This window comes from Ranitomeya variabilis, chromosome 1, assembly GCF_051348905.1.
Source record: "Ranitomeya variabilis isolate aRanVar5 chromosome 1, aRanVar5.hap1, whole genome shotgun sequence".
NCBI classification, from domain to species: Eukaryota; Metazoa; Chordata; class Amphibia; order Anura; family Dendrobatidae; genus Ranitomeya; species Ranitomeya variabilis.
Window position 1 is genome coordinate 477,304,675 of NC_135232.1, and position 26,595 is coordinate 477,331,269.

At 42.7% G+C, this 26,595-nt stretch overlaps 1 protein-coding gene across 1 annotated transcript in view; it reads right to left on the bottom strand.

Annotated features, from left to right (window-relative positions):
- SUSD1 (sushi domain containing 1) overlaps positions 1-26,337 on the bottom strand; it is a 485,342-nt gene extending 459,005 nt beyond the window's left edge. The window contains exon 1 of the mRNA XM_077251054.1: positions 25,976-26,337. Within this exon, the coding sequence (XP_077107169.1) occupies positions 25,976-26,054 (79 nt within the window). The 5' untranslated portion in view covers positions 26,055-26,337. The remainder of the gene's footprint in view (positions 1-25,975) is intronic.
- Positions 26,338-26,595: the final 258 nt, after the last annotated feature.

The window sequence follows — 26,595 nt, forward strand, 5'->3', positions numbered from 1 at the left end:
CAAAATAACATGTCTGCTTTTTACATGAAGAGGGACATGTGACTTTGTCAGCCAATCACAGAAGCCCTTTTGTCATGACGTTGTGGATGGTTTCTGAGCCCTGTTTGGCTGCCAGAATGTACACACATTAAGTTATTTTTTTTTAAATTACACTCTGCCGCTCTTCTGACCGGTACATACCCCCTCCCTTACAAACCACCCCGGTCATCATACAGTACCACTATCCTAGACAAAGTCAAAACAAAAGCTTGATTGGAAATGCAATCATTTACCTATCTGTGACAGAATTTTGCTGACTTTGAGGAAAAAGGCTCGGGAAACTGAACACAAATCCGAATGTGCTAAGATTATGCTGAATTTGAGATTGGCAAACATTTTCCAAACAAGTTTGCTCATCTTTATTAGCCAGCAACCACTAAACCATATACTGAGATCAGGTGGTTCTCACTATACAGTGCTCACAACCAGCCCCCTCTCAACAGTTATCAGCTGGTGCAGATATGCATAGGTCATCAATAAGTAAGTCCTGGACAACCCCTCTAACAGCATTCCAGAGCAGAGCAGATTCCAAGGTCACATTCTCTCTTTAGCAAGTCCAATTCAAACCATAGATCCTATCACTGCACTAGCTCAAAACGCTAGCAATAGAAGCTTTGGCTTTGTAGTAAATAATAAAAATGCCTAAAAACACTCTCTCTCTCTCATTATTCCGGCATTTGGAAAATAATAATAATTATGGTAAACCAAACTCACCTATAACGGGAAAGATTTATTCTGATTTCATGTCAGATGTTGAGAAAAACATGCATATGTGTCTTTTTATTTAGTGTATGCAAACTTCTGGTTTCAACTGTAGGTCAAATGTGATTTTCATTCACAGTGTGGGAAGACTAGGTGCCACACAATGAGGGGAAGCGAGTCCAACACTAGGGAAGGGGAAAGTGGGGAACCCTAGGCAGATCTAAAGTCACCCTGTCTGCCCTAAATGTCTCTACATAGGATCTGCACCTATCGCCGAGCAGGAACCTAATCCCTGCCTGACCCTGGCAATAAACCCTGTTTAGATAAGGACAGGGTCAGCACTAGTCAATACCCACTACAACTAAACACAGCTGGGATAGACAGTCAAGGGGAACACTTATCTTGTCTAGATCCAGATGTCCCCTGGCAGCACCAAAGAGGAAGATAGCCTACTGTTATAGCTCCAAGCCTCAACAGGGGGAAATGGAAATATCACCGGCAATTCCCAGAAGCAGAAGTGAAGTCTATAAACACATAGTCCAGGTGTGTCAAGTAGAGCTGGGGGAGGTTGCCACTGGGTCCAAAAGTCAGAAGGACTAGAAAGGCATCTGCAAAGCCAACCGCAGAAAGCTTCTGCATCCAGATGTGTGCAACTGTCTGCAGCCTCTGACACACCCGTAACAGTGATGACAGATCCTTTAAGGGTATGTGCACACATTGCGGATTTGGCTGCTGATCTGCAGTGCATTTGACCCTGAGGATCTGCAGCAGTTTTCCATGCGATGTACAGTACCATGTAAATCTACGGAAAGCCAAATCTGCAGTGCACATGCTGCGGAAAATACAGAGCAGAAACGCAGCGCTTTATTTTCCACAGCATGTCAATTCTTTGTGCAGATTCAGCAGCGTTTTACACCTATTCCATTATAGGAATCCACAGGTGTAAAAACGGAGGTGAAATCCACACAAAATCTGTACTAAATCCGCAGGAAATCTGCAGGTAAAACGTATCCGCAGAATCCGCGCAGAAAAATCGACCATGGAATTCGCAACGTGTGCACATACCCTAATACAGCCATATACACAAGTCTAGATGATTGAATTGATCAGGCTAGTTTGTATAGCAATTATTCCTTATCCTTTGGCCGCTTGCAGTAATTTACTGTATTTCAACAAGATACAAAATAGTGTATAGTATTAGAGATGAGCAGATCGAGCCACAGAGGGTCAAGTTCAAGTAAAGTTTTCTGAAATTTGTTGTTTCACTCGAATTTGAACATTTTGAGATTCCGTTCGCAAAAAAAATGCCCCACACAATTGCGCTGAGAATTAGTGTTGAGCATTCCGATGCTGCAAGTATCGGGTATCGGCCGATACTTGCTGTATCGGAATTTCCGATACCGAGATCCGATATTTTTGTAATATCGGATATCGGTATCGAAACAACATTAATGTAAAAAGGTGTAAAAGAAAGAATTAAAATAAAAAAAATCGCTATACTCACCTGTCCGACGCAGCCGGGACCTCGGCGATTGTAAGCGGCAGCGTTGTTTCTTTAAAATTCGCGCTTTTACTTGCTTACGTGAATTCCCGGCTTCTGATTGGTCAGGGCGGCCATGTTGCCGGGACTCGGACCAATCACAGCAAGCCGTGACGAAATTACGTCACGGCTTGCTGTGATTGGTCCGCGTCCCGGCAACATGGCCGCCATTAACCAATCACAAGCCGTGACGTCACGGGAGGCTGGACACGCGCTTATTTTGAAAAGCGCGCGTGTCCAGCCTCCCGTGACGTCACGGCTTGTGATTGGTCACGGCGCCATATTGCCGGGATGCGGACCAATCACAGCAAGCCGTGACGAAATTACGTCACGGCTTGCTGTGATTGGTCCGCGTCCCAGGAACATGGCCGCCATTAACCAATCACAAGCCGTGACGTCACGGGAGGCTGGACACGCGCTTATTTTGAAAAGCGCGCGTGTCCAGCCTCCCGTGACGTCACGGCTTGTGATTGGTCACGGCGCCATATTGCCGGGACGCGGACCAATCACAGCAAGCCGTGACGTAATTTCGTCACGGCTTGCTGTGATTGGTCCGAGTCCCGGCAACATGGCCGCCCTGACCAATCAGAAGCCGGGAATTCACGTAAGCAAGTAAAAGCGCGAATTTTAAAGAAACAACGCTGCCGCTTACAATCGCCGAGGTCCCGGCTGCGTCGGACAGGTGAGTATAGCGATATTTTTTATTTTAATTCTTTCTTTTACACATTTATATGGTTCCCAGGGCCTGAAGGAGAGTTTCCTCTCCTTCAGACCCTGGGAACCATCAGGGATACCGTCCGATACCTGAGTCCCATTGACTTGTATTGGTATCGGGTATCGGTATCGGATTGGATCCGATATTTTGCCGGTATCGGCCGATACTTTCCGATACCGATACTTTCAAGTATCGGACGGTATCGCTCAACACTACTGAGAATTCATCAGAGAGCAGGCTAGTGTCATTTTGTGTGTCCATATGGCCTTCGTCATAATGCCCTGTAGCTATGACCTCTAGCAGATTATCCTTTCTTGGTCAGTAGCTTGGCCATCACAGATCAGTGGTTCCCAGCAGAGCAGAGATTGCATGGCAGAATTGTTTTCCATCTCCACAGTCACTAAGTAAGTATCTTCTGTAGAGGGTAAGCTCTTATGGTCTGCAGGGTTCTCTGTCTCTCTCTTCTGTAGAGTGTAAGCTCTTATGGTCAGTGGTGTCCTTTTTCTCTCTCTTTCCTCTGTAAAGTTTAAGTTCTTAGGATCAGCGGGGTCCTCTCTCTCTTCTGTAGAGTGAAAGCTCTTGTGGCCAGCAGGGTTCTCTCCTTCTGTCCAGTAGAGTGTAAGCTCTAAGTAAGTCCTCTCTCTCTCCTCAGCCCCATGTGTATTTTACGAGCAATTACAAGCTCTCCTGAGATTTGCACAAAATTATTCAAAGTAAATCTAATTTGTGGGGAAAATTTGGTGAATTTGAATTTCAAAAGATCTGCTCGTCTCATAATATAGCATGGTAAAATATTATTTCTTTATAACAAAAGAGGGAAGCTAGCTTATTGCAATCTAAAAATCATAAAAGAGAAAACCAATCTTTATTTTGGGCATGTTTTGTTTGTGGTCATATCATAGGATATGAGTGCAGAATCATCACAATTTAAGAAAAAGAGAGAAGTCTGTTTTTGTACATAGATTTATGCTGAGTTTAAGACAGTTTTATGTAAGGAATAACTAAAAGCAGAAATTATAAGACCAAAAGGCACTTTGGGTGCCTCCATATAGCACTTCATGATATGGCATTGGATAATGAAATAAGTGTCTGTAAAAAAATACATTTGTGTGCCTTCATTGAAACTGAAAGGACACAAAAGTTCAGTAGAGTTGTATGGGCAACATTAGTTGTGAGATTGAAGTATAAAGGGTTATTCCCACGTCTGTCATACATACAGTTGTGCTCAAAACTTTACATGCCCCGGAAGAATATTTGCTTTCTTGGCCTTTTTTTTAGAGAATATGAATGATAACACCAAAACTTTTTCTCCACTTATGGTTAGTGGTTGGGTGAAACCATTTATTGTCAAACTACTGTGTTTTCTCTTTTTAAATCATAATGACAACCCAAAACATCCAGATGACCCTAATCAAAAGTTCACATACCCTGGAGATTTTGGCCCAATAACATGCACAGAAGTTGATACAAAGGGGTCTGAATGACTACTAAAAGTAACATCGTCACATGTGACCTGTTTGCTTGTAATCAATGTGTGTGCATAAAAGCTGAGTGAGTTTCTGGGATCCGGACAGACTCTTGTATCTTTCATCCAGCCACTGATGTTTCTGGATTGTGAGTCAAGGAGAAAGCAAAAGAATTGTCAACGGATCTACGGGAAAAGGTAGTTGAACTGTATATAACAGGAAATGGATATAAAAAGATATCCAAGGAATTGATAATGCTAGTCAGCAGCATTCAAACTGTGGTTAACAAATGGAAAATCAGGGGCTCTGTAAAAACAAAACCACAGTCAGGTAGACCAACAAAAATGTCATCCACAACTGCCAGAAAAATTGTTCGGGATGCAAAGAAAAACCCACAAATAACATCAGCTGAAATACAGGACGCTCTGAAAACTAGCGGTGTGTCTGTTTCAAGATGCACAATAAGGAGGCACTTGAAGAAAAATGGGCTGCATGGTCGAGTTGCCAGAAGAAAGCCATTACTGCCCAAATGCCTACTATATTCAAAACAGCACAGAGACAAGACTCAAAACTTCTGGAACAAGGTAATTTGGGGTGAAAAGAGCAAAATTTAGCTTTTTGGCCACAACCATAAAAGATACATTTGGAGAGAGGTCAATAAAGCCTATGATGAAACGAACACCTTTACTACTGTAAGGCACGGAGGTGGATCGCTAATGTTTTGGGGATGTGTGAGCTACAAAGGCACAGGAAACTTGGTCAAAGTTGAAGGAAAGAAGGAAAGATGAATGCAGGACATCATCAGCAAATACTGGAGGCAAATTTGCACTCATCAGCCTTGAAGCTGCTCATGGGATTTACTTGGACATTCCAACATGACAACGATCAAAACACATGGCCAGGTCGACCTGTCATTGGCTACAGCAGAACAAAGTGAAGGTTCTGGAGTGGCCATCTCAGTCTCCTGACCTCAATGTCATTGAGCCACTCTGGGGAGATCTCAAGCGTACAGTTCATGCTAGACAGCCCAGGAATTTGCAGGAACTGGAGTGAAGAACCTCATCCACAACTACCACAAAAGACTTCAAGCTGTCATCGATGTTAGAGGGAGCAATACATGGTATCAAGAAATGGGGTATGTGAACTTTTGATCAGGGTTATTTTGATGTTTTGGGTTGTCATCATGATTTAAAAACAGAAAACACAGTTATTTGACAGTAAATGGCTTCACCTAACCACTAACAATGAGTGGAGAAAAAGTTTTGGTGTTATCATTCACATTCTTTGAAAAAAGAAAAAGAAAGCAAAAATTCTGCCGGGGTATGTAAATGGAGCACCCCCAGATGCAGGGCCGCGGGGTACTCGGTACCGGGCCTCTCTGTCTCGGTCCTGGGGTTGTCACGGTGGCTAGACCCGGTCTGTGACCCTGCTAAGGGGCGTCCAATGAAAGGTGTGATGATGGTGCGTGGTGCAAGGTGCGATGAATAACGAGGACACAGGGTTGCAGTCTCTTTACCTCTTTACTGAAGGCTTCGGAATCCGCAATCCAGAGCACTGCTAACAGGGCTGGCTGAGACCGGCCGGTCCGAAGGCACATCCAGAGTTCCCTTTGCAGGTGGAAATCAGTGCCTACCTTCTAGCGCCTGTGTGTTGTAGTACCTCCCTGCTGAGCACCACGGGATAGTCCTCACAACTGTTGTGTCTGTTTCTGATGTTCTTTCTCTCTCCGTCCCCCAGATGATATGGCTAGGATGCACCCGTATGACGGGGTAGGCCTGGAGTTATTTTATAGGGACCCTAGAGACGCCCCTCTCCCACAATTGCCTCCGTTGTCTGCTTAGGTGATTTAGGTGAGACAGCCAACCTATAATTAACTGTCCTGCCGCTGTTTGAAGTAATGCTTGGAGCCCAATACTTCCTCGGCGTTCCGGCCACCGGCTACACGCCTCAGTAGGATGTTGCCACGATCTTAGGGCACGACTCCTACCGGTTCTATTCTCCTTTGTGTTGTGATCTCGTTTCTCACTTCTCCACAGTAAACCTTGCTTCTTATCCTTTCTTAAGATACCGCCGCAATGAAGTGCAGGCGCGGCTCCGTAACGATCTGTCCTTTTCGCTAGGCCTCTGTCAGGATCCCACCCCTGACAGGGACCCCCCTGAATCTTCCCAAGCAACCTCTTCTCTCACTGGGTGCTGCCTGGGCAAAACCCAGTCAGCTTTCTGTCTAACTTCCTATCCAGCCCCCAGTTTTACCAGATTGTGAGGAGTGGCCTAGTACATAGAACCCTTTGCTCCCCCTGGAGGCCAGAGTGTGAAGTGTAATGTGTGACTGTGATACCTGGTCAGGTGAACTCCTTTAGTGCAATCAGACGTAACATCACTCCCCTTAGTGGCAGAGCGACATTACTGCAACGACCAGGACTCTGGGGCGCTGCATAAACTTTTGAGCACAACTGTACAGTACCTGGGACTGTAATAACAGCATTCAAACTCTGGCCATAGGCAATGAGGCCACAAAAACAGCCAAACACAGCTGAGCTACGCTGTTTCTGAAACTGCCATGAAAGTGAATGAGAGTTATGGTAGCAATGTAACAATTTCCTTAGCTTTCTAGCAGTTTTGCACCAAATATGTACCCATTTCTTACATTGCAGTTCTGGTTCCTTAGCTGCTGGACAGTCTGTTCTTCTGGTTCCCAATGAAAGATTGAGTTCTGATGCTAAGCTTCATTCAGAAGTCCGTATTTTTTATGTCTTTCAGGGATAGAACATGTGCCCAATATAAAGGCAGCTAACACACCAGCAGAATTTTTCTGCCCTTACTTGGTACAAAACGTCCAGGGCCATTAACCTCTTAGGCTAGGTTCACATTGCGTTAGGGCAATCCGTTTAGCGCTAGCGCTAGCGGATTGCGCTAACGCAATGTATTTGTAGGGGTCGCATTTAGGGGTCGCGGTAACATCCCCGCTCTCGCAGATCCCCGATCTGCGAGAGCGGGGAATGGACCTCGGGCGCGCCGCGGACGCTGCAAGCAGCGTCCGAGGCGCGCCACAAAAGAACGGCACATTGCTAGCGTGAGCCGAAAAAGGCACACGCTAGCGATGCGCTGCAGGTGAAATTTACATTGCTGTCAATGGGTGCGCTAACGGACCCATTGCACGGTGTTAATTGCGACATTTTCGCCGTACAACGCTGTCCGTTAGCGACCACCCACTAACGCAATGTGAACCTAGCCTTAGTGGCAAAGCTAATTTTGACCTTAATGACAAAGATACATTTTTTCAATCTGACCAGTGTCACTTTGTGTTGTAATAACTCTGGAACAAGTTCAACGGATCCCACTGATTCTGAGACTGTTTTTTCGTGACATATTGTACTTCATGTTAGTGGTAAATTTTGGTCAATATGATTTGCGTATATTTATGAAAATATCGCAAATTTTACAAACATGTTGAAAATTTTGCAAGTTTCAAACTCTTGATTTTTATGCCATTAAATCAAATAGTTTACACAAAATAACTAATAAATAAAATTTACCATATGGATACTTTACATCTACATCATTTTTAAAAAAAATTTTGTTAGGAAGTTAGAAGGGTTCATAGTTGATCAGCAATTTCTAATTTTTCCAACAAAATTTACAAAGCAATTTTTTAGGGACCACATCACAATTGAAGTGACTTTGGGGGCCTTTATGACAGAAAATACCCAAAGTGACACTATTCTAAAAACTGCATCCATTAAAGTCCTCAAAACCACATTCAAGATGTTTATTAACACTTCAGTTGTTCCACAGGAATTAATGGAATGTGGAAAGAAAAAATTAACATTTTACTTTTGTTTCACAAAAAAGCCTCAATTTAATTTACTTTCACAGGAATAACAAGAGAAAATTAACCCTAAAATTTGTTGTGAAATTTCTCCTGAGTACATCGATACCCCATATATGGGGTAAAACTACTATTTGGGCACCCAGCAGGGCTTGGAAGGAAAGCAGCAGCATTTGACTTTTTGAACACAAAAAATGGCTGGAATCAAGAGTAGTGTTGAGCATTCCGATACTGCAAATATCGGGTATCGGCCGATATTCGCTGTATCGGAATTCCGATACCGAGTTCCGATATTTTTGTGATATCAGAAATCGGAATCGGAAGTTCCTATAAGTTCCCAGGCATGTGCGGTGCGTATGGTTCCCAGGGTCTGGAGGAGAGGAGACTCTCCTTCAGGCCCTGAGATCCATATTCATGTTAAAAATAAAGAATAAAAATAAAAAATATGGATATACTCACCCCTAAGACGGACCCTGGACCTCAGCGGTGCAACCGGCAGCCTCCGTTCCTAAGAATGCAGTGAGTGTAGGACCTGCGATGATGTCGCGGTCTTGTGATTGGTCGCGTGACTGCTCATGTGACTGCGACGTCATCGAAGGTCCTTCACTCACTGCATTCTTAGGAACGGAGGCAGATGCTTGCACCGGTGAGAGCCAGGGTCCGTCGGAGGGGTGAGTATATCCATATTTTTTATTTTTATTCTTTATTTTTTACATGAATATGGATCCCAGGGCCTGAAGGAGAGTTTCCTCTCCTTCAGACCCTGGGAACCATCCAGGATAGCTTCCGATATTTGTGTCCCATTGACTTGTATTCGTATCGGGTATCGGCGATATCCGATATTTTTTTGGATATCGGCCGATCCAATCCGATACCGATACTTTTGAATATTGGAAGGTATCGCTCAACACTAATCAAGAACGAATGTCATGTTGCATTCGGAGAGCCCCTGATATGCCTAAACAGTGGAAACCCCACACAAGGTACCTCATTTTGGAAAACAAACACCTCAAGGAATTTATATAGATGTGTGGTGAATAGAGATGAGCAAACCATTCAAGGTTAGGTTCGGATTGGCAAATGTCCCGATATTCGCCGAACCCCATTGACTTCAATGGGAGGCAAAGCATAAACAACACATTCAGGGGGGCCAAAATGCTGCCAAAACAGCTAAAAAATTAGGGGCAGACACCTGGAAAAGTGACAGTAATTGACTCATCAATTGCACTATAAATAAATAATTTTAGAAATATTTACATGGGTTCCCCTGTATTTTGATAACCAACCAGGCAAAACTGCCAGCTGCGGGCTGCAATCCTCAGCTATCAGCATCGGCAAGGCAGGTTGTCAAGAATAGAAGGGTCCCCAAGCCATATTTTTCAATTATTAAAATATATAAATTAAAACATTTTTGAAAACCAGCCAAACCAAAGCAGATAGTTGGGAGCTGGTATTCTCAGGCTGGTAAGGGGCCATGGATATTGGCCCCCAAGCCACCCCAGAAAGGGCATATCTATTAGATGCGCCAATTCTGGGCTTTGCCTAGCTCCTCCCATTGGCCCTGTGGCAGTGGCATGTGGGGTTCATATACAGTATGTGGTGATGATGTTACCTTTGTACTGTCTGGTGACATCAAGCCCACGTCTTAGTAATGGATAGGCATCTATAAGACTCCTCTCCATTGCTAATTCTATATATATCTAATATATAAAGATGAATGTGTGTGTGTATGTGTGTGTGTATGTCCGGGATTGGCATCTGCACCGTCGCAGCTACAGCCACAAAATTTTGCACAGTCACACGTCTGGACCCCGAGAGCGTCATAGACTATGTTGTGAGGCGAAATTTTAACCCCGCGTGTTCCAATTCACCAAACAATTTTGCCCCTATCTACATAATGGGGAAAAAGTGAAAGGAAAAGTGTTGGAGGCAAATTGACAGCTGCCAGATGTGAACAAGGGGGACTTAAAGAGTGAGAGCGATGGCGCCAAAGAGTATATACCGTACAGTTGCTAAGGTGCGGCCCCGACATGGGATACTCACAACACACGGGGATATGAACACACACACAAAATTCGCCACACACTACCACATGCTTGAACACATATACCACCCTCAGCACACATTTCACCACACATAAACCAACCTTGCCACATAAAAGTTGAAACACAAAAGTCGCCGCTCAAAACTCGCTACATGCAAAACTAGGCTCACGCAAAACTCGCCACATGTGCAAAACTCACCTCATGGAAAACTCGCCACACGCAAAACTTGCACACGTGGAAAAATTGCCACATGCACAAAAGTTGCAACACATGCAAAAGTTGCCTCACACAAAACTTGCACATACCCAAAACGCACCACACATAAAACTCGCCACGCGCAAAACTCGCCATGCGCAAAACTTGCTGCACACAACTTGCTTCACTAACCTGTCACATGCAACTCGACACACAAAAAGTTGCTACAGGCATGTCGCCACACAAAACTCATCTCACAAAAGTCGCTACATGCATGTGGCCACATGCAGCTCAACACACACAACTTGACACATGAAACTCGCCCTAAAACACACACAAGTCTGGTATTATCCTTCAAAAATAAAAATCTGATTAATAAGCAGACAAACTACAACAGCAACAAATGTACCATATAGGAAATACGGCAGCTGTCAGTCACATGACCTGTCTATTATGTGTATGTGTGAGCTAATACATACTGCCAGAGGGGAGGGCTTCCTGTTGGCTGGGGATTTATCAGGCTGCCAATTTAGCTTACAAATACTGAGGTAAAAATACTGAGCAAATAACATGTGAACGAGGTCTAATACAGGAGGAGATGACACACACATATATACTATATACAGGGGAGATGACACACAGGTATATACTATATACAGAGGAGATGACACACACACATATATACTATATACAGGGGAGATGACACACAGGTATATACTATATACAGGGGAGATGACACACAGGTATATAATATATACAGGAGCAGATGGCACACAGGTATATATATTATATAATGGAGGAGATGACTTACAGGTATATCCTATATACAGGAGGAGATGACATACAGGTATATACTATATACAGGAGGAGATGACACACAGGTATATACTAAATACAGGAGCAGATGACACACAGGTATATACTATATAATGTAGGAGATGACTTACAGGTATATCCTATATACAGGAGGAGATGACATACAGGTATATACTATATACAGGAGGAGATGACACACAGGTATATACTATATACAGGAGGAGATGACACACAGATATATACCATATACAGGAGAGATGACACACCGGTATATACTATATACAGGAGGAGATGACACACACATATATACTATATACAGGGGAGATGACACACAGGTATATACTATATACAGGAGGAGATGACATACAGGTATATACTATATACAAGGGAGATGACATACAGGTACATACTATATACAGGGGAGATGACACACAGGTATATACTATATACAGGGGAGATGACACACACATATATACTATATACAGGGGAGATGACACACAGGTATATACTATATACAGGAGATGACATACAGGTATATACTATATACAGGAGGAGATGACACACATATATACTATATACCAGGGAGATGACACACAGGTATATACTATATACAGGAGGAGATGACACACTAGTATATAATATATACAGGGGAGATGACACACAGGTATATACTATATACAGGGGAGATGACACACAGGTATATACTATATACAGGAGGAGATGACACACTAGTATATACTATATACAGGGGAGATGACACACAGGTATATACTATATACAGAGGAGATGACACACAGGTATATACTATACACAGGGGAGATGACACACAGGTATATACTATATACAGGAGGAGATGACACACAGGTATATACTAGATACAGGAGGAGGTGACATACAGGTACATACTATATACAGGAGGCGATGACACACAGATATATACTATATACAGGAGGAGATGACACACAGGTATATACTATATACAGGAGGAGATGACACACAGGTATACACTATATACAGGGGAGATGACACACGTATATACTATATACAGGAGCAGATGACACACAGGTATATACTATATACAGGAGGAGATGACACACATGTATATACTATATACAGGAGGAGATGACATGCAGGTACATACTATATAAAGGAGGAGATGACACACAGGTACAGTGGGGCAAAAAAGTATTTAGTCAGTCAGCAATAGTGCAAGTTCCACCACTTAAAAAGATGAGAGGCGTCTGTAATTTACATCATAGGTAGACCTCAACTATGGGAGACAAACTGAGAAAAAAAAATCCAGAAAATCACATTGTCTGTTTTTTTATCATTTTATTTGCATATTATAGTGGAAAATAAGTATTTGGTCAGAAACAAAATTTCATCTCAATACTTTGTAATATATCCTTTGTTGGCAATGACAGAGGTCAAACGTTTTCTGTAAGTCTTCACAAGGTTGCCACACACTGTTGTTGGTATGTTGGCCCATTCCTCCATGCAGATCTCCTCTAGAGCAGTGATGTTTTTGGCTTTTCGCTTGGCAAGACGGACTTTTAACTCCCTCCAAAGGTTTTCTATAGGGTTGAGATCTGGAGACTGGCTAGGCCACTCCAGGACCTTGAAATGCTTCTTATGAAGCCACTCCTTCGTTGCCCTGGCGGTGTGCTTTGGATCATTGTCATGTTGAAAGACCCAGCCACGTTTCATCTTCAATGCCCTTTGTTGTGAAATTGGATTCTGGGCTCCCCCGGTGGCCACTTGTGGAATTTAACTTGTGTGCATCATCCCCTCTGTTCACCTGCTCCTATCAGGATGTGGGAGTCGCTATATAACCTTGCTCCTCTGTCAGTTTCATGCCGGTCAACAATGTAATCAGTAGCCTTTCTGTGCATGTTCCTGCTACTAGACAACTCCCAGCTAAGTTGGACTTTTGTCCTTGTGTGTTTTTGCATTTTGTTCCTGTTCACAGCTGCTGTTTCGTTACTGTGTCTGGAAAGCTCTTGTGAGCGGAAATTGCCACTCTGGTGTTATGAGTTAATGCTAGAGTCTTAAAGTAATTTCTGGATGGTGTTTTGATAGGGTTTTCTGCTGACCATGAAAGTGGCCTTTCTGTCTTCATGCTATCTAGTAAGCGGACCTCGATTTTGCTAAACCTATTTTCATACTACGTTTGTCATTTCATCTAAAATCACCGCCAATATATGTGGGGGCCTCTGTCTGCCTTTTGGGAAAATTTCTCTAGAGGTGAGCCAGGACTGTCTTTTCCTCTGCTAGGATTAGGTAGTTCTCCGGCTGGCGCTGGGCATCTAGGGATAAAAAAAACGTAGGCATGCTACCCGGCCACTTCTAGTTGTGCGGCAGGTTTAGTTCATGGTCAGTATAGTTTCCATCTTCCAAGAGCTAGTTCTCATATATGCTGGGCTATGTTCTCTCGCCATTGAGAATCATGACAGTTTGACCGGCCCAAAAAAGGGTTAAATTACTGGCTGAGAAAGGAGAGAAAAAAGAAGTCTGCTACAATTTTTTTTTTTTTTTTTTTTCCCTCTAGTTCTGAGTGTGCTCTTAATTGAATCACTTGCTAGTCTGCCTATACTGCAGCCTTCCTCTCTTCCTCTCCTTCTAATCCTTGAATGGCTCTGTGTTCACCTGTTTCAAATGGATCTTCAGAGTGTAGCTACAGGTTTGAATAATCTCGCCACAAAGGTACAAAATTTGCAAGATTTTGTTGTTCATGCACCTATGTCTGAGCCTAGAATTCCTTTGCCTGAATTCTTCTCGGGGAATAGATCTCACTTTCAAAATTTTAAAAATAATTGCAAATTGTTTTTGTCCCTGAAGTCTCGCTCTGCCGGAGACCCTGCACAGCAGGTCAGGATTGTAATTTCCTTGCTCCGGGGCGACCCTCAAGACTGGGCTTTTGCATTGGCACCAGGGGATCCTGCGTTGCTCAATGTGGATGCGTTTTTTCTGGCCTTGGGGTTGCTTTATGAGGAACCTCATTTAGAGCTTCAGGCGGAAAAGGCCTTGATGTCCTTGTCTCAGGGGCAAGATGAAGCTGAAATATACTGCCAAAAATTCCGCAAATGGTCTGTGCTTACTCAGTGGAATGAGTGCGCCCTGGCGGCGATTTTCAGAGAAGGTCTCTCTGATGCCATTAAGGATGTTATGGTGGGGTTCCCTGTGCCTGCGAGTCTGAATGAGTCCATGACGATGGCTATTCAGATCGATAGGCATCTGCGGGAGCGCAAACCTGTGCACCATTTGGCGGTGTCTACTGAGAAAACGCCAGAAAATATGCAATGTGATAGAATTCTGTCCAGAAGCGAGCGGCAGAATTTTAGACGAAAAAATGGGTTGTGCTTCTATTGTGGTGATTCAACTCATGTTATATCAGCATGCTTTAAGCGTACTAAGAAGCCTGACAAGTCTGTTTCAATTGGCACTTTACAGTCTAAGTTTATTCTATCTGTGACCCTGATTTGTTCTTTGTCATCTATTACCGCGGACGCCTATGTCGACTCTGGCGCTGCTTTGAGTCTTATGGATTGGTCCTTTGCCAAACGCTGTGGGTATGATTTGGAGCCATTGGAGGCTCCGATACCTCTGAAAGGGATTGACTCCACCCCATTGGCTAGTAATAAACCACAATACTGGACACAAGTGACTATGCGTGTTAATCCGGATCACCAGGAGGTTATTCGCTTTCTGGTGCTGTATAATCTACATGATGTTTTGGTGCTGGGATTGCCATGACTGCAATCTCATAACCCAGTCCTCGACTGGAGAGCTATGTCTGTGTTAAGCTGGGGATGTAAAGGAACTCATGGGGACGTACCTTTGGTTTCCATTTCATCATCTATTCCCTCTGAGATTCCTGAATTCTTGTCTGACTTTCGTGACGTTTTTGAAGAACCCAAGGTTGGTTCACTACCTCCGCACCGGGAGTGCGATTGTGCCATAGACTTGATCCCGGGTAGTAAATACCCTAAGGGTCGTTTATTTAATCTGTCTGTGCCTGAACACGCTGCTATGCGAGAATATATAAAGGAGTCCTTGGAAAAGGGACATATTCGTCCTTCGTCATCTCCCTTAGGAGCCGGTTTTTTCTTTGTGTCTAAGAAAGACGGCTCTTTGAGGCCGTGTATTGATTATCGACTTTTGAATAAAATCACGGTTAAATATCAATATCCGTTACCACTGCTTACTGATTTGTTTGCTCGTATAAAGGGGGCCAAGTGGTTCTCTAAGATTGATCTCCGTGGGGCGTATAATTTGGTGCGAATTAAGCAGGGGGATGAGTGGAAAACCGCATTTAATACGCCCGAGGGCCATTTTGAGTATTTGGTGATGCCTTTTGGTCTTTCAAATGCCCCTTCAGTCTTCCAGTCCTTTATGCATGACATTTTCCGCGATTATTTGGATAAATTTATGATTGTGTATCTGGATGATATTCTGATTTTTTCGGATGACTGGGACTCTCATGTCCAGCAGGTCAGGAGGGTTTTTCAGGTTTTGCGGTCTAATTCCTTGTGTGTGAAGGGTTCTAAGTGTGTTTTTGGGGTTCAGAAGATTTCCTTCTTGGGATACATTTTTTCCCCCTCTTCCATCGAGATGGATCCTGTCAAGGTTCAGGCTATTGGTGATTGGACGCAACCCTCTTCTCTTAAGAGTCTTCAGAAATTTTTGGGCTTTGCTAACTTTTATCGTCGATTTATTGCTGGTTTTTCTGATGTTGTAAAACCATTGACTGATTTGACTAAGAAGGGTGCTGATGTTGCTGATTGGTCCCCTGATGCTGTGGAGGCCTTTCGGGAGCTCAAGCGCCGCTTTTCTTCCGCCCCAGTGTTGCGTCAGCCTGATGTTGCTCTTCCTTTTCAGGTTGAGGTCGACGCTTCTGAAATCGGAGCTGGGGCGGTGTTGTCGCAGAGAAGTTCCGACTGCTCCGTGATGAGACCTTGTGCTTTTTTTTCCCGTAAATTTTCGCCCGCCGAGCGGAATTATGATATTGGGAATCGGGAGCTTTTGGCCATGAAGTGGGCTTTTGAGGAGTGGCGTCACTGGCTTGAGGGGGCCAGACATCAGGTGGTGGTATTGACTGACCACAAAAATTTAATTTACCTTGAGTCTGCCAGGCGCCTGAATCCTAGACAAGCGCGCTGGTCGTTGTTTTTCTCTCGGTTTAATTTTGTGGTGTCTTACCTACCGGGTTCTAAGAATGTTAAGGCGGATGCCCTTTCTAGGAGTTTTGAGCCTGACTCCCCTGGTAATTCTGAGCCCACAGGTATCCTTAAAGATGGAGTGATATTGTCTGCCGTTTCTCCAGACCTGCGGCGGGCCTTGCAGGAGTTTCAGGCGGATAGACCTGATCGTTGCCCACCTGGTAGACTGTTTGTTCCTGATGATTGGACCAGTAGAGTCATCTCTGAGGTTCATTCTTCTGCGTTGGCAGGTCATCCTGGAATCTTTGGTACCAGGGATTTGGTGGCAAGGTCCTTTTGGTGGCCTTCCCTGTCACGAGATGTGCGAGGCTTTGTGCAGTCGTGTGACGTTTGTGCTCGGGCCAAGCCTTGTTGTTCTCGGGCTAGTGGATTGTTGTTACCCTTGCCTATCCCGAAGAGGCCTTGGACGCACATCTCGATGGATTTTATTTCGGATCTGCCTGTTTCTCAGAAGATGTCTGTCATCTGGGTGGTGTGTGACCGTTTCTCTAAGATGGTCCATCTGGTTCCCTTGCCTAAGTTGCCTTCTTCTTCCGAGTTGGTTCCTCTGTTTTTTCAAAATGTTGTTCGTTTGCATGGTATTCCGGAGAATATCGTTTCTGACAGAGGGACCCAATTCGTGTCTAGATTTTGGCGGGCATTCTGTGCTAGGATGGGCATAGATTTGTCTTTTTCGTCTGCTTTCCATCCTCAGACTAATGGCCAGACCGAGCGGACTAATCAGACCTTGGAGACATATTTGAGGTGTTTTGTGTCTGCGGATCAGGATGATTGGGTTGCTTTTTTGCCTTTGGCGGAGTTCGCCCTCAATAATCGGGCCAGCTCTGCCACCTTGGTGTCCCCGTTTTTCTGTAATTCGGGGTTTCATCCTCGATTTTCCTCCGGTCAAGTGGAATCTTCGGATTGTCCTGGAGTGGATGCTGTGGTGGAGAGGTTGCATCAGATTTGGGGGCAGGTGGTGGACAATTTGAAGTTGTCCCAGGAGAAGACTCAGCTTTTTGCCAACCGCCGTCGTCGTGTTGGTCCTCGGCTTTTTGTTGGGGACTTGGTGTGGTTGTCTTCTCGTTTTGTCCCTATGAGGGTTTCTTCTCCTAAGTTTAAGCCTCGGTTCATCGGCCCGTACAAGATATTGGAGATTCTTAACCCTGTGTCCTTCCGTTTGGACCTCCCTGCATCCTTTTCGATTCATAATGTTTTTCATCGGTCATTGTTGCGCAGGTATGAGGTACCAGCTGTGCCTTCCGTTGAGCCTCCTGCTCCGGTGTTGGTTGAGGGTGAGTTGGAGTACGTTGTGGAAAAGATCTTGGACTCTCGTGTTTCCAGACGGAAACTCCAGTATCTGGTCAAATGGAAGGGATACGGTCAGGAGGATAATTCTTGGGTCACTGCCTCTGATGTTCATGCCTCCGATCTTGTCCGTGCCTTTCATAGGGCTCATCCTGATCGCCCTGGTGGTTCTGGTGAGGGTTCGGTGCCCCCTCCTTGAGGGGGGGTACTGTTGTGAAATTGGATTCTGGGCTCCCCCGGTGGCCACTTGTGGAATTTAACTTGTGTGCATCATCCCCTCTGTTCACCTGCTCCTATCAGGATGTGGGAGTCGCTATATAACCTTGCTCCTCTGTCAGTTTCATGCCGGTCAACAATGTAATCAGTAGCCTTTCTGTGCATGTTCCTGCTACTAGACAACTCCCAGCTAAGTTGGACTTTTGTCCTTGTGTGTTTTTGCATTTTGTTCCTGTTCACAGCTGCTGTTTCGTTACTGTGTCTGGAAAGCTCTTGTGAGCGGAAATTGCCACTCTGGTGTTATGAGTTAATGCTAGAGTCTTAAAGTAATTTCTGGATGGTGTTTTGATAGGGTTTTCTGCTGACCATGAAAGTGACCTTTCTGTCTTCATGCTATCTAGTAAGGTGACCTCGATTTTGCTAAACCTATTTTCATACTACGTTTGTCATTTCATCTTAAATCACCGCCAATATATGTGGGGGCCTCTGTCTGCCTTTTGGGAAAATTTCTCTAGAGGTGAGCCAGGACTGTCTTTTCCTCTGCTAGGATTAGGTAGTTCTCCAGCTGGCGCTGGGCATCTAGGGATAAAAAAACGTAGGCATGCTACCCGGCCACTTCTAGTTGTGCGGCAGGTTTAGTTCATGGTCAGTATAGTTTCCATCTTCCAAGAGCTAGTTCTCATATATGCTGGGCTATGTTCTCTCGCCATTGAGAATCATGACAGCCCTTGCTGATGGAAGGAGGTTTGCACTCAAAATCTCACGATACATGGCCCCATTTATTTTTTCGTGTACCCGGATCAGTCGTCCTGGCCCCTTTGCAGAGAAACAGCCCCAAAGCATGATGTTTCCACCACCATGCTTTACAGTAGGTATGGTGTTTGATGGATGCAACTCCGTATTCTTTTTCCTCCAAACACGACAAGCTGTGTTTCTACCAAACAGTTCCAGTTTGGTTTCATCAGACCATAGGACATTCTCCCAAAACTCCTCTGGATCATCCAAATGCTCTCTAGCAAACTTCAGACGGGCCCGGACATGTACTGGCTTAAGCAGTGGGACACGTCTGGCACTGCAGTATCTGAGTCCATGGTGGCGTAGTGTGTTACTTATGGTAGGCCTTGTTACATTGGTCCCAGCTCTCTGCAGTTCATTCACTAGGTCCCCCCGCGTGGTTCTGGGATTTCTGCTCACCGTTCTTGTGATCATTCTGACCCCACGGGGTGGGATTTTGCGTGGAGCCCCAGATCGAGGGAGATTATCAGTGGTCTTGAATGTCTTCCATTTTCTAATTATTGCTCCCACTGTTGATTTCTTCACTCCAAGCTGGTTGGCTATTGCAGATTCAGTCTTCCCAGCCTGGTGCAGGGCTACAATTTTGTTTCTGGTGTCCTTTGACAGCTCTTTGGTCTTCACCATAGTGGAGTTTGGAGTCAGACTGTTTGAGGGTGTGCACAGGTGTCTTTTTATACTGATAACAAGTTTAAACAGGTGCCATTACTACAGGTAATGAGTGGAGGAAAGAGGAGACTCTTAAAGAAGAAGTTACAGGTCTGTGAGAGCCAGAAATCTTGATTGTTTGTTTCTGACCAAATACTTATTTTCCACCATAATATGCAAATAAAATGATAAAAAAACAGACAATGTGATTTTCTGGATTTTTTTTTCACAGTTTGTCTCCCATAGTTGAGGTCTACCTATGATGTAAATTACAGACGCCTCTCATCTTTTTAAGTGGTGGAACTTGCACTATTGCTGACTGACTAAATACTTTTTTGCCCCACTGTATATACTATATACAGGAGCAGATGACACACAGATATATACTATATACAGGAGGAGATGACATACAGGTATATACTATATAAAAGAGGAGATGACACATAGGTATATAGAGGAGGAGATGACATACAGCAGGTATATACTATATACAGGGGAGATGACATACAGGTATATACTATATACAGGAAATGACATACAGGTATATACTATATATAGGAGGAGATGACATACAGGTATATAGTATATACAGAAGAGATGACATACAGGTATATACTATATACAGGAGGAGATAACACATAGGTATATACAATATACAGGAGGAGATGACATACAGCAGGTATATACTATATACAGGAGGAGATGGCACATAGGTATATACAATATACAGGAGGAGATGGCATACAGCAGGTATATACTATTTACAGGGGAGATGACATACAGGTATATACTATATACAGGAGATGACACACAGGTGTATACTATATATATGGGAGATGACAAATATGTATATACTGAGGGGAAAATGAGAGGTGTGAGGTGAAAATGAGGGGTGTGAGGTGAAAATGAAAAGGTGTGAGTACAAAATGAGAGGAGTGAGGGAAAATAGTGGAGTGATCGGAAAATGATAGATGTGAGGTCGAAATGACAAGTGTTAGGGGGGAATGAGAGGAGTGAGGGGGAAAATAGGAGGAGTGAGGGGGAAAATGAGAGGTGTAAGGAAGAAAATGAGAGATGTGAGGGGGGAAATGAGAGGCGTGATGGGAAAATAAGAGAAGTGAGGTGCTATAACTAACCACAGATATTTACTATGCCCAGGCAACGCCGGGCTCTTCAGCTAGTTGTAAATAAACACACAGCCAGAATAAAGTGCTCTAATTGAAAGAATGACACAGACTACTTTAATGAATCTAAATTAAACCATACTCATGGCATCACCTATTCCACTGAAGCCATGGTCTTCTGTAATAAAGCAAAAATAAAAAACAACCATATCCTTTACCTGTCACTCTGTCCCACAACTAAATCCATGTCTGACGATAAACAGTTTTCAACCTGGATCGTGTCAAGATGTGACAATCCAGGTTGAGAACCACTTAGGAAATAGCTGCTGTGAGCGCAGCACCAGTGACTAGCACCTCTCCATGCGGGTACGTGTCACACTGATTATTGCAGTGCAAGCAGGGGACAGTGATGTGAGCTGTCTTCTCCAGCATCCGGCACCAGGGAACAATGCAAACAGCACCACTGATTTCCAGGTGCCGGTACATGTCACACTGATGAAACAGGGATGTCATCCATGTGTCATCAACATGCATGTGTGCGGGACATTTTGTAGCCCATGCTGCTAAAGGAAACACTGACGTCTGAAAGACCCATTGGTGAACTCGATCATTTACCGAACTTTTGCCGACTTTTACCAATTTTGAGTAAATAAATCTCAGGAATCCAAAGACGAAAATGTGCAATGTTCATGCAGAATTTGAGATTTCCAAACAAGTTTGCTCATCTCTAGTGGTGAAAAAGAAGGAAAGACAGGCACTCTAGCTTGGGAGGTGCTGACTGAATGTGAAAATATTCCACTGACCGTAATCCAGAGGATAACAGTCGCACTCAGAGTCTCATATAATTTGCAAAAAAAGGATTTATTTCAATAACCAAATAAAGAAAATTGCCTCACCGCAGTAGAGAAATACAAACTATTCCATAAGGTAATGTTTCGATCATGTCCCTGGTCTTTATCAAACCTTATAATAGAGATTCAAGGAAGGGTAGAGTAGTGTAATGTTGATAATTACTGAAATCCCATTGTGGGCATGTCTGGTGCTGCTTTGGGAATCAGGGTGAACAAAAATCTTTAGTGGTGGGCACCTTGAACTCCTAGGTGCTTCACAGTTCATAACGCAGAGCCGTGAAAATAAAAAAAATCCAATTTTTACCACAAAAATGTTCTTTGAGCTCCAAATTTTCTATTTTGAACAGGATAACAGAAGGAAATGGACCACAAAATTTATTCTGCAATTTATCCTGAGTACTTCGATACCCCATATGTTGGAGAACACTACTGTTTGTGCACACGGCAGGGCTCGGAAGGGAAGGAGCACCTTTTGACTTTTTGAATGCAAAAATAGCTGGAATCTAGAGCAGCTGCCATGTAGCATTTGAAGAGCCCCTGAAGTGAGGAAACCATGGAAACCCCCCAACAAGTGACCCCGTTTTGGAAACTGGATCCATCAAGTAATGTATCTAGATTTGTGGTGAGCACCTTAAACCCACCACTGCTTCACATTAGTTCATGACGCTGAACTGTAAAAATGAAAAAAAGATTCCCGCAGAAATGTTTTTTTTGCCCCAAATTTTTCTTTTTCACAAGGCTAACAATACAATTTATTGTGCAATTTCCCCTGAGGACACAGATACCCAATATGTCGTTGAAAACTACTTTTGAGGCACAGTGCAAAGCTCAGAAGGGAAGAAGCACCGTATTGGTGTTCAGATTTTGCTTGAGGTGTCAGAACAGCAAAAACCTCTCATAAGAAATATAATTTTATAAACTACACCTCTCAAGGAATTCATCTAGGGGTGCATTGAGCACGTTGACACCAAACGTGCCTCACAGAAATTTATACCATTGGGCATTGAAGAAAGAATAATTATATTTTTACTACTAAAATGTTGTTTTAGCCCCAAATTTTTAATTGTGGGGCGATCCCCACTTTTTTTGGTGTGTAACAGCTGCAAAACATGCTGGATGGGGACTCGAGCTTGTCACTCGAGCACCCGCACTACTCAATGCATACCCGAGAATCTGATGCAAACTCAAGTAGACAGCACTTGCACTCAGCCCCAATTGTCATATAGTCATCTTTTTTTTACTTTTGAGAAAACAATACCCCCAATCCTAACCCCAACCCTAACTCTAAGCCCTATCCAACTCTAACCCTAATCCCAACTGTAACCCAAAGCCCAAACCTAACCCTAATAGTACAGAATGAGAGGAATACAAATTTAAAAAAATACCGTAGTAATCATCTGACTAAGGGGATGAGACGGGGATGACATATTAGTTTTTGGCTTTTGATCACTGTAATAAGGTCTATCACAGTGATCAAAATTAACCAATAGGAAAAATCTCTGCTGATGCCAGGTGACGAAAGAAGAAGCGGAGGGCTGGGGGATGATGCAGGAGAACCATGTGATAGGCTTGGGGACATCATTCCTCTCTCCTCACACATGTATGTCATGTCAGAAGAGAGAGAAATGATTTTAATAGGAGGCATACTTTTTTTTTAAACGTGATTGCAGTTATTCATTGAATAACGGCGATCATGTGATCGAGGACCAGAAAATCCAGCCCTGATCATGTTCTCCAGGGTCACAGCTACCCCTGTTAGCTGAGACCTTGGAGATGTTTTTAATTTTGCGGTGGGTTTCATTTGATTTTCTTCAGTGCTTGGTCAGTATATCAATTTTTACCATCAGAGTTTCATCAGTTTTTCTCATATGCAAAAAAAGAAAACTGAGTTTCTCCAGCTTCTCCTATTAAACAGTATGTGAAAAACAGACCGCATCCAAGTTCTCTCCGGTTATGTTACGGACCCATAGACTTGCATTAGTGAATTTGATCCATGACTCAAATCGAAATAGGACAAATCTCCATATTTTGGTTTGGGACACTCAATCTATGAATATACACGGACATGAGAACATCCCCTTAGCCTATAGTAGCAGTGATTTCTATTCGCAAAAAAACACACATAGGACTTATACTGCTAAGTGCACTCTTAGGCTAGCTAATTCACATATTTTCCTTGTGGAGTATAGCTTGTAAGACTCCTTACACCAGCTGGATCACTATAAGGAGAACCAGTACCCTACACGAGTAACTGTAAGAAATCCAATAATGAGGATCAGTAATTTTTAGGGTTGAGCAAAACGATTCACAGGACCCTGGTTATGTGTCTAATGTATCTCATCTAAGGCACATGGCTGCACGCTTTTCTTTAAGATTTGTTTGACTCCCTAGATTCCTCTGTAAAAACCACAAATACCTCATCATAATATCATGGTGAATAGACAATTTTTGCCCTGCTACATCCTTACTTTATACAGAGCACAATAAGCATTGTAGGAGTTATCTATGAGTTGTAAAACTTAGGTAATTAAATCTGTTTAAAGGGTTTGTTCACATGCTACTTGTTTTACAGTACCAGGCAAGTGAGTGAGATTTCTGAAATGTCATGTCCATGATACTTTTGCTTATTTTTTTCTTGCAGATTTGAACTTACTTTCAAGGCATTTATTCAAATCTACAGCATGTCAATACTTTCAGTATGCACTGTTTTCCACCAATTCAAATTAATGTGAAAAAAGCAAGTGAAAAAAATAATTAAAAAGTCAGAAACGCATTAAAAAGTGCATATTTTACGCAGCATTTTTGCTGCCAATAATCTGGATTTTGCTGAAGAAAAATCAGCTGCAAATATTGCAAGTCAGCTTTTAGTGCATTTCTGTCACAGAAGCGCACTAAAACGCATCTATGTTTTTTACCAGGGGATTTCCCTTATCTCATTCAAGTATAAAGAAAAAAAACGCAAATGAAATGCATATTTATCGCAAGAGAGGTTGACATGTTGCAAATTTCAAAAATGCCTTGCAAGTCTATTTACGCTGCTTTAAAAAAGAAAAGCACAATGGGCATGAGATTTCTATAAATTCCATCCACTTTGTCAGAATGGTAATGTGCAACATTTTTTCTGCAGTGAAACACTCAGCATCAAATACTCCCCAAGCAATTAGGAACTAAACCTAAATGATTAAAATTATGAAGGAAATACACCAAAATATAAATAATCTTAAGGCACAATTCATTTTTGCCTATTGCTCCTTTTTTTGTCTAGTTTTTGGAGTTTTGTCACCTATTTTTCATTTTTTCCTTTGTTTTTGTTTGTGCCTTTTTATAGCCTATTTTATATGTGTTCGCATGTTTGGGTTCTTTTTGTTCATTATTCAGAGCAGAGTTTGGGGGTTACCAGGCGGTTTTAAATGATTTTTTTTTAATAAGTTGTGAAAAATGTTACGCACATGTACTCCACTCCCAGCATGAAGTAAGTCTAAGAATATCTGGGCTTTTTGCACAAATGTTGCCACATTTTAACATGCCCACCTTTTGCTCTGAAAAGGCACGAAAAAGGTAAAGATTTTTTTGTTGCACAAAATTCATGAACCATTTTAAAGAATTTGGCGCAAAACAAGATAATAACACAAATGATGATTCTGACCATTGAGTTATAACACAAAATGAACCTCTCCAAGAACAAAATCTACAAGGAGTTTGTTTGTTCTCCCCGTGTTTGTGTGGGTTTCTTCCGGGTTCTCCGGTTTAGACATACTGATAGGGAATGTAGATTGTGAGCCCCATCGGAGACAGTGCCGATAATGTAGGTAAAGTGCTGTGGAATTAATGGCGCTATATAAGTGAGTATAATAAATAAAATAAATAGTAGATTTCAGGTAATTCAAGTCATTTAAATACATGCTTAGCTCAGGCGACAAGTTTCGTTGGTATTATATTCTCTCTGATATCAAAGATTACTGACATCTAAGACTTTATATATAGAGCATAATTGGGCACACAGAGCCTATATAGTTACCACTGTAGAGTCGGTTTTGATGATCCATATGAAACCAATAAAATAAAGTGGTACAATATTCCAATTCAGTATTTAGAGGACCCTACTTGCACTCACACTTGCTCCAAAAAAAAGACCAACAGTATTTTTCATTTAAGAAGTTCTAGAAAAAAAATTCTCAACAAATTATACCACATTTTCTGTGCATTCCTGAATTCCTATTCGCATATATGTAAACTGTACTAGTAGAATCCTAGGTGAACCAAGGGGAATAAAGAAAGGCATGTCATTTTTCAGGTATGCATGTGTTAATATTAATACTATTATTATTATTAACATTAATATAATCTCTAATAGAAATAGTAATATCTGATGACATAACTCCAATGTGCACAAAATGGGATGTATCCTTCTATTCCAGCTATTCCAAAATACATTTCATTGCTCATAAGACAGCAATAAATCCAGCAAATGTTACATAGGGCTGTACTCACCAGTAGAGCCGCAAGCACAGAACAGGAGCAGGAGCCATATCTCCAGCAGGACAAAGTGCGCAGTACTTAGTGTGGTCATATCATGAAGTCTTTCAACACTCCCCCCACTGTTAACTTCTTGGCAGCTCCACTTCTTACCATGCACATCTAAAATAAGTTGAGAGCAGAAAACCCTTTTTTATCAGATACGAGGCGTCATTTTCCTGTGGGCAGCACATTCATAGAACGCCTTGGCAGGATGAAGCAAGCACTTGGGTGACTCATTCTTCATTAAAGCTGCTCACAATATAAAAAAATAAAATAAAAAAAATAAACAAGGTCCCATCCGAATCCAACGCGTTTCCTTAACTAATAAACTTGTCAGCCGGAATAGGTGGGCTAGCTTTAAATATAGGGAATGAGATAGCAATGCGAGGGGTAGAAAGCAAGCATTCAAGTTTAGAAACTTCTAGTAGACAAATAAGCTTGAGGCGTAAAGCAAAATATGTGATGTAACGTTAAAATCAAATATTAAATAAAAATAAAAAAATAAAAGAAATATATACATCATGATTTGTTTTGTTTCGATTAACTCTCAAAGCTCCATCTATACAGATTAATATATTTCTACCATTATGTTT